This window comes from Anoplopoma fimbria, chromosome 21 (genome assembly GCF_027596085.1).
Source record: "Anoplopoma fimbria isolate UVic2021 breed Golden Eagle Sablefish chromosome 21, Afim_UVic_2022, whole genome shotgun sequence".
In the NCBI taxonomy this organism is placed as follows: domain Eukaryota; kingdom Metazoa; phylum Chordata; class Actinopteri; order Perciformes; family Anoplopomatidae; genus Anoplopoma; species Anoplopoma fimbria.
In genome coordinates this window covers 7,282,502-7,292,233 of record NC_072469.1, presented here as the reverse complement: position 1 = coordinate 7,292,233, position 9,732 = coordinate 7,282,502, and the positions used below count along the sequence as shown (strand labels likewise).

At 37.9% G+C, this 9,732-nt stretch overlaps 1 protein-coding gene across 1 annotated transcript; it reads left to right on the top strand.

Moving 5' to 3' along the window:
• Positions 1-6,631: 6,631 nt before the first annotated feature.
• LOC129110737 (glucagon family neuropeptides-like) lies at positions 6,632-9,459 on the top strand. The gene is made up of 3 exons (XM_054622928.1): positions 6,632-6,867; positions 7,372-7,506; positions 9,018-9,459. The coding sequence occupies exons 1-3, from the start codon at positions 6,695-6,697 to the stop codon at positions 9,199-9,201; spliced, it is 492 nt and encodes a 163-aa protein (XP_054478903.1). The 5' UTR covers positions 6,632-6,694; the 3' UTR covers positions 9,202-9,459.
• Positions 9,460-9,732: the final 273 nt, after the last annotated feature.

The following is a 9,732-nucleotide window of genomic DNA, read 5'->3' as shown; positions in this document are numbered from 1 at the left end:
CCTGTCCTTATGGGTTGGAAGGTTAGCAGCGCATACTAGCAGCGCAACAGACCGTTCCTAATGTACTTTTAAAAAGTAAAACATTTTAAAGAAAGAGGTTTTACATTATCAGCACAACTAATTTAAATGAGCATGTGCATCAAAGCATGTTAGTGACCACTAAATTAGTGGATGAAGAGACTGTTAACGGATAACAGATTAAGGTAATGAACCATACAGGATAAAGTTAGCGACAGCAAATCTGAATCTGAATCAGCTTGATTATCCAAGTAGGGGAGACCGGAGGCAACTGTAACAATTTTTGATTAAGATGTCCTTACTAAAAAACAGCCGTTTAATGAGAGTTACGTCATTTTACAGCAATGGCTGATAATGGAGCCGCTCAATAGTTCCCAGGAAGTTAACAGCGCGTACTAGCAGTGTTATAGAGTAACAGCGCAACAGACCATTCCTAATGCACTTTTAAAAAGTAAAACATTTTAAAGAAAGAGGTTTTACATTATTAGCAAAACTAATTAAAATGAACATGTGCATTAAAGCATGTTAGTGATTTTCCACCACTAAATCAGTAGATTAAGAGAATGTTAACGGATAACAGATTAAGGTAATGAACCATACAGGATAAAGTTAGCGACAGCAAATCTTTGCCAAGTAGGGGAGACCGGAGGCAACTGTAACTTTTTGGGATTTGGATGTCATTACGAAATACCAGAGCCGTTTAATGCGAGTTACATCATTTTACAGCAATGGCTGCTCATGGTGCCTTTTAATAGTTCCTGGAAAGTTAGCAGCGCATACTAGCAGTGCAACAGACCGTTCCTGATGCACTTTTAAAAAGTAAAACATTTTAAAGGATGAGGTTTTACATTATCAGCACAACTAATTTAAATGAACATGTGCATCAAAGCATGTTAGTGACCACTAAATTAATAGATTAAGAGAATGTTAACGGATAACAGATTAAGGTAATGAACCATACAGGATAAAGTTAGCGACAGGAAAACTGAATCTGAATCAGCTTGATTATCCAAGTAGGGGAGACCAGGTGCAACTGTAACAATTTCTGATTAAGATGTCCTTACTAAAAAACAGCCGTTTAATGAGAGTCGTGTCATTTTACAGCAATGGCTGATAATGGAGCCGCTCAATAGTTCCCAGGAAGTTAGCAGCGCATACTAGCAGCGTTATAGAGTAACAGCGCAACAGACAATTCCTATTGCACTTTTAAAAAGTAAGACTTTTAAAGAAAGAGATTTTATATTATCAGATCAACTAATTATAAATGCATTAAATCATCTCAGTGGATTGTCCACCACTAAATTAGTAGATTAAGAGAATGTTAACAGATAACAGATTTAATCTAATGAACCATACAGGATAGTATTAACAACACATAAGGGTAAACACGACAAGAACGACCTATGATTTGTAAATTGTTTTCTCTTAAGGCCATTTTATCAAACATGTGTAATTAGAGTGGTACTGCAGTGATCTAAAAAAACTAAACTAGTGATGTTAAAACTATAGATGATCACAAAAAATGACCAAAACTTAAATTGGGGCACAAAGTCCACACCTCATTTCCAGAGGCAGTTTCCTGTCCTTATGGGTGTGACTAACCCTCCCTCCTCTGTCTGTTTCTCTCTCTCTCCCCCCGTCTCTCTCTTTCAGAACAAGAGGAGTTTTCAATGGAGGCAACACCAGCACCCTGAGTCTCAACTTCCTGAGTTTTGCAATCGTTACTTATAACCCAAAAAATAAACTCAATATTAATCATCCCAATGTTGAGTCCTTTGTTTTTGAGTGTAAATGCAGTGTTTGCATTCGATAACCTTGCATCAATGATGCTACTGGTCAGGAGTGCTGAGTTAACCTTAGTGAGATTGAAAACATAATAAGGTATGTCTCAAGTAAGACGATAAAAAGTACACTGATAAATGTTATTATATGTCCAATTTGCATATTTTGTTTTACTTTTACTTACTTTTACTTGCGATAAACTCAAGGATTAATACATGCGTTATGGGTTCAGAAAATTCACGTACTTTGTCAGCTAAATAAACAATTTAAAGACCCATGAAAAATGATTATCACATCGCTGAAAAAAATCTGTTTTTATCAACTCATGAAGATATGATGTTGTGGAGATGTTCTTTTAAAGTGATTAACTGAAAATAAAGAGGAATAAAACATTGCAATGTAAAATATCTGACAAAATAAATTGATAATAGATTAAATGAACTTGTACATTTTACATTTTACAATTCGCATCTTAATAACACATTTCATGTCTCTTTTATTCATCTCGACCCTTCCGGTGACACATACAAACACACACACACACACACACACACACACACACACACACACACACACACACACACACACACACACACACACACACACACCTTATAAATTAGATTTAAAAAAGCCACTCCCTGTCAACACCTGTCGTTGTAAAAGCTGGGTGGTAAAATACTTGAATCATGAGACTGTAACCTCAATAAAACTCTTTAAACACGACCAGTAGGTGCTATAAAAAGCTAACAGTGCTTAAATTAGAATGACTCATATGTTCCTCTTTGGTGATATAAAGCTCACGCTCACACACACACAAACACAAACATACACACACACACAGGAGCATATTTTCTTTTACTATACGTACAGTGACAATATCATCATGAGTCAATGTTAGGAGACATTCATAAAATGTGCCGTATAGAGATTTTATGCTACATTCATCAGATCGTTTATCAGTTTAATGACATAATCCAGATGTTATATCAACACATGCAATCAATACAATAAGTGTGGCAACAAAAGCAATGAACATTTAACCCTCAGCGGGAAAATAAAAAGCTCAGGGCGGCGAGTTTATTAATATTCCACTATGATTCTCACAGGAAGACACTTATATGGTGTGGTGAGTCAAGCATCGGGTGATTACTAGATCAATATTTTTATCTACTTAATGTTCTCGGCTCTGTTCATGTAATTAGACGCTGAAGAAGTGATATCCTGTTAGCATAAGCTCAAATATTGAATAAAAAACATGATTAGGCTGAGTAATCAGCGTTTTACTGTGATTACTGACTCAACACAATTAGACAACCCTGATTATATTATGATTGTCTTGTGTTAATCATAATGAATTTCCGAGAAAACTCATTAAAGGGTCCAAAAGGCAATATGGCATACACACGTAGAGTATTTGACATTATAAAAAAAAAACATGAAAATGTTATTTAGTCTTTATCTACCAAATTAAAAACCTTAATGATCCTAAAGTTCACAATTTCCTCATAAATTAACACACTAATTTGGTGATTTTTCTCTCTTTACATGTCCGTTTTAAATTGTGTCAGTAATTCTGTACATTGTGATGTCGGCCTACTAATATAGATCCTGTCTATTCTATAAGATTTGATCAAGTCTACCTGGAGGAGATTAAAATCTTGATACTCTGCAGTGTACTTTGTTCTCTCAGCCACTTGGGTGCAGTGCTCTCTCAGAGCGAAGGGAGTCTCCACATTTTCCCAGATCTTATCCCCTCTACTTCTCAAGGATTCAAACCGTTGCAACGACGTCAGAGCCAGACGAGGATCGACCGGTCTGAATCACCCGCTGAAGATTCAGCACATGATCCTGATACCTGTGGGGACCAAGCTGAGTCAGTGGAGATTAATACTGAAGACAGGAGAGCCTGCAAATAGAAAATGAAATACAAAGTTTTAAATATTTCAAGTAAAGTAACCGGCCACTGTAGTTATTCAATTTTTATACCTTATCCTTCAACTTCACTACATTTACTCTATTGTATTCTTCACTTTGCTGTAGTTACTAATTGTTTTCAGATTCTTTTTTTTACTTAAATAAAAGAAAACAATTTGTTGAATAGAGTCTATTTATCATGTTTCAGATGTCTGGGAGTTGTTCAGTTTCATCAAAGAGTGTTGTTCCCTCTAAACTCAAATGGCTCCATTTAAATAACAATTTGAGGCCAAAAGAGGCATCCATCACCTCATTAACTCAGATTTCATCTCGTGGCCTTTTGGAACCACTGGACTAAACTACCTACCTGTATATAGAAATATAATATGTACAATCTAACTATGTGGAAAACTTCCACGACCCCAGCTCTCATTCTTCAGGAGTCATTTTACTTTTAAAACATTTTACGACTATAATGGAGTTTGAATGCAGGACTTTTACTTGTAATGGAGCCTGTTTACAGTGCCGTATTAGTACTCTCTAAATTAAAGGATGTGAGTACTTTTCAACCACTGAATATATTAATGAATTAGGTGTACAGAAAGCCAAGTGGTTAAAGAAATGACAAGATGACATTGGAAAAAACAAATGTACTTATGAATGAGTCAGCTGCCTCAGTGACTCTGTTTAGTGTTTTAACTACAAAAACTTCTTGGAGAAGAAAGACTGTCAGACATATTACATAACTGATCAGCTCCATAAAAGGATAGCTGAGAGTCTAATATATAAATAGACTAACACGTCAGCATTATGACACCATCCACTAAAAAACCTGCATTTCCAAATTTGGTGATTCGGAATGTGCTATCGCATTAATGGTTCCTTCTTTTTACAATAATTAAACCATCCAATAACCCTCTGGATTATGTGGAAAATGCATCACAATACTACAAACAAACCTGTTTTTGTTACATAAAAAAAACATGTTTTGGAGATACATGTCCTTCACACGACGAAGAAAATAATCATTAATTATTCAAATCCTTCAACCAGATGATTCAGGTTTAAACAAGCGATTCTGGAGAAAGATTGTTGATATTTGGACTCAACAACCGAACTGTCCCAAACTACTGTCCTTCTAACCTTCACTGTCTTCCTCTCTATAAATCAGCAGTCGTTCACCTGTCCTTTGCCCCAGCATTGACATGCACAGCATTGCTGATTGGCTGCAATACTGTTTTGTCACTTTGTGTCCATTTACACAGTGTTCAAAGATGTTAATCATACTTATTATTCCACGCAGTCTGATGGCTCTCTGTTAGAAAAGTATCATATCATAAGTAATGTATTGGATTAGAATCACTGACTGCACCTTTAAGTTTCTTGTTTTGTAACTGTGTCTGAGCTCTTAAAGGTCCAGGTCACCCCAAAAGCAAAAATACGTATTATCCATCTTTTCCCTCATAGTTTTATTTATTAGTCGATCTTGTTTGGTGAGAGTTTGCAGTAGAGATGTCTCTTTTCTCTCCAATATAATTGAATTAAATAGTGCTCAAAGCTTAAAAAGATACATCTGAAAATCTCAACAGCAATGTCTCTTTCCAGAAATTATGACCTGCTTACTTTTAGTGAACAGTTTCATCAGGAACTAGGGTTGAAAGAAAATAGTTTTTTTTTATTTTAAAGCTAACTGTGCCTTTAATAAAGTTAGAGAGGTGAATAATTAACACATCCTGATAGATGAAGTCAGCTGCCTCAGAGACAACGCTTAGTCAGAGACACTTGTTTTCATGAGAGAAGCTGTCAGTCACATTTCAGCACTCGACAGTCTCACAAGAGAATAGCTAATGTTGAATATTTAACTGACGACCTCTGCTGTATGTGGTTGTGTAAGTGAGTCTGACCTCTGACCTTAACAGAGGTTGAGAGGTGAAACTGATTACTGATAAATGACATCAGTTGATTCAGAGGCGGCTGTGGCGTAGTGGAGAGCAAGGTAGTTCTCCGGATACCCGGCTTCGGCAGTCGATGTGTCCTTGGGCAAGACACTTAACCCCAAGTTGCTCCTGAAGGCTTGCCATCGGTGTGGACTGGATGTTGCATGAATGTTAGGTAGAGTCTGATGGTGGCACCTTGCATGGTAGCCTGTCATCAGTGTGTGAATGGGTGAATGATATGTAATATACTACTGATTGTAAGTCGCTTTGGATAAAAGCGTCTGCTAAATGACTGTAATGTAATAAACTTTTTGTAGAAGAGAAGCTGTCAGTCACATTTCAGCACTGGACAGCTCCCTCTCGTCCCAACCAGGCCTCACGCACCCCTGTTGGAGTGACGTCAAAATGTTGACATTAATACCCTGTTTAATGGATTATGTTTGAATCCAGGAGATCCATTTTTCTTTTTTTTTTTTTTTTTTTTTTTTATGACTGGGGTTTTTCATTGACGCGGAGGAACGATGCACTCCAATGGGACGGTGGTGGTGGTGGTGGTGGGGGGGGGGGCGATGACGCAGCCACCCACCTCCCCTTTCCAATCCCCCCCCCCCCCAACCTACGTGACAAGTGAAAAAGGCATGTCTTTCGGATGCATGGATAAAAAACCAAGCGGGAGTTAAGTTCACAGGACGCAGGGAAGTTCTCCGCAGACAAATGTTTGGCGCAGAAATTCTCAAGAACTGAGCAAAAACACAAGGAGACCGAAGAGGAGCTTCACTGAGGGAACTAACGGGAAGAGGAGAGGACGGGAGAGAGAGAGAGAGAGAGAGAGAGAGAGAGAGACTGAGATAGAGATCCTATCTCGCTCTCCCAGTTGAGATCTTCAGCTGATCGCGACTCACAACTGGTAAGCTGAGGCGCTTTGACGTGGAGAGCGTTTGGAGACCAGTCAGGTGTGGCTGCTTTTTTTGTTTTTTGTTTGTTTGTTTGCTTTTAGGAACTTACAGGTGTGGTGTGAAAGTAAGCATCAAATAATTATTCCCATGAGTTTGATTGTACACCTGTTCACTCACGGACTGTTTTTTTTTTTTTTTCTTCCTTTCTTTTGCAGCAGGACAATGTCTAGTAAAGCGACTTTAGCCTTACTCATCTATGGACTCATAATGCATTACAGCGTCCACTGCTCACCTGTGGGGCTTAGCTTCCCCGGTGTTAGGTACGTACGCTCTCACTTTTCCCTTTAAGTGTCTCTTTTCAGATGTAGATGACTTTTTTTTTGGACAGGAGAACACAGTTTCACTAAAAAAAAAGCAGCAATGTGCAGACCACATCTGCCTATAATAGCCTATTGGATTACTGGATAACCTCCTCTGGGCTGCTCACACGGTGGTAATGTCATTCAGGCTACTGAGCCAGTGATGTGGTGTCTCAATGTGTCCTGCAGCCGATAATCGATCATTGTATGTTGTTAGATAATTAAATGTAAAACGTTTTCATCGAAACAAAAGCTTTAGAGGTCAGATCTTAGAGCGTCTTTTTTTTTAAAAAAATACATGTTATGTGAATTTTAACTGTGGATAATTACATAGAATCCTTATTTTTTATTTTATTTTATTATAATACATAAAAAGTAGCTAAACGACTTTATAAAAACATGTCAGATTGTTGTGTTTGAGTGGATCGTAGCAGCTGATGTTGAAAACGTGTGTAATCTTTCCAGACTTGACAGTGAGGTTTACGATGAGGATGGGAACTCATTACCGTCCCTGGATTACGACAGAGACCAAATGGAAGTAAGGAGCTCTCCGTCCATGGATGACGACGTCTTCACTTTGTATTACCCACCAGAGAAAAGGTGACTATCACACTTGTTTCTGTCGTGTCCGCGTTGAACGTCTCATTGCCGTAGTCCTACTTTCTGTCTATGGTTTTTTGTTGTGTGTGAATCAGTGTAACGTATCGTCAAAATGTTGTCAGTAACTTTCAGCACAGTGATTGTTATTTATTATTTCGAGACGTGCAATTCATCCAAAAAAAAAAAAAAAAAAAAAAAAGTCTTGGTAGTCTGTTGTCACTGAGGGGAGTTTAGTGGACTAAAATCCATGCTTTCTTTTTTAAAATGATCAACATATTCAAACTGAAAGAGAAGGGTGAAAAAAAAAAAAGAAAAAGCAATTAAATAGAGCTGCAAAACTTCTTAATTAGTCTTTAAAAATGTAGTTTTCTGAGGGAAAAAGTGTTGAATCAAGGCAAAAAAAATATTCTGGTTAAATTTATATAAGAAAACACCTTAAAAGGACACAAGGGAAATAACCTAAAATCTTTTTGTATTTATGACAAGCAAATAGAGCAAGAGGCCCGATATTACTCCATAATTGACGATTATCATTTTTTTTTACAGTGCAGTTACTTGAAATTGTTGCCTCTCTTGCGCTGGGTGTGTGGTGATGTTTTACTGTGTGGCTATCTATCATCCCAGAACGGAAAGGCATGCAGACGGCATGTTTAATAAAGCCTACAGGAAAGCGCTGGGTCAGTTATCAGCAAGGAAATATCTGCATTCTCTGATGGCAAAGCGTGTAGGGTAAGAACATCTTCTTTTGTGTCACCTCTTCTTTTCTACTGTTTCCTGTCTTATGTGTGTGTGTGTGTGTGTGTGTGTGTGTGTGTGTGTGTGTTTTCTTGTTTCTTTGGACTGGTCCTTTAAATGCTCCATGATCCACGCTGTTCTACGTCCTGTACATATATGTCTGTATATATATCTCCCAGCATGCAGCTCTGTCCTCTGCATCAGCCTTTATTAATGCCATAAGAGCACAGAAGGGGGGCTTGATTGATTTGAGAAGTGTGGGTTTTCTGAGTCCGCTGCTGTGTAGAGAGAGGGAAGAATTAGCCCGCTCAGGTTTAAATTTATTTCCATGTGAATAATTCATGGGATGAAGTCCCAGTGGTCCCCCGATGGAAGAGGGAAGGGGGTTGCAATTACTGAAACCTTATGAGCAGGCCTATCACACCTTAATGCAGGATGAAATATGCCAGATTTGACCTGGGATGGGCTGTAAATTAAACTAAATAACATATCTCCTATGTTAAAATCTAAATCTATGACAATGCCAGTATACTTTAAGTGGTGAAATCTGATTATGTCCCTTATGTTAAGGACATAGATTGAATCTCTGCACAGCTCTGCAGGCTGGATTGTTCTGGACAAAATGGAAAATCTGATTATCTATTTATTTCCCCCTCTAAGATGATGTCACAAAGATGCTTTTCACAGCACCACATGCTGTACATACAGGGGAGGGGGGTCATGTGAATGTGAACGCATCCGTGTGATGATAGTGATCCCTCTTGTCTCTCACACAGCGGGGGGAAAACGCTGGACGACAGCTCGGAGCCTCTGTCCAAGAGACACTCGGACGGGATCTTCACGGACAGCTACAGCCGCTACCGAAAGCAAATGGCGGTGAAGAAATACCTGGCGGCAGTCCTTGGGAAAAGGTATAGACAGAGAATTAGAAACAAAGGACGCCGGCTGGCATATTTGTAGCATCCTCCTCCCCCTCCTCCCCTCCTGAGAAAAAAAAACTAACAAAAAAACAAAAAACTTAAGTGTGTGCAGCCCCACATGAAGTCATTTTTGAGATCTGAACAATCAGTGGATCGCTTTTGTGTTAAACATGTATTTATGTATGAAGTAAGCCATTAAAATGAATATTTTGATAATAATATTGTTTTTTATTTTGTACTTAAAAAGCACTTGAGGACACACATATCTACTTTGTGGACCAATTTTTTTGTTCATTCCAAAAAAAAAAAAAAAAAAAAAAAAATAGCCTCTATTTTATGTATTCATTGATTTATTTTTGTTAGACCTATTTATTGAGGGGAGACAAATTGTTCACACGACGATATGCTCCAAACAGCCCTGTCTTTTAAACGTCTAGTGAAGAGATATGATTGTGAGGAAAAATAAATTGTTTAAAAGACAATCAATGTATTGAATGCTGCTTTTTTGTAAAGTGACATTAAGAGTTTAGTTGTCTTTATTCACAACAGCCTTGAAGACATAGGTTTTCAC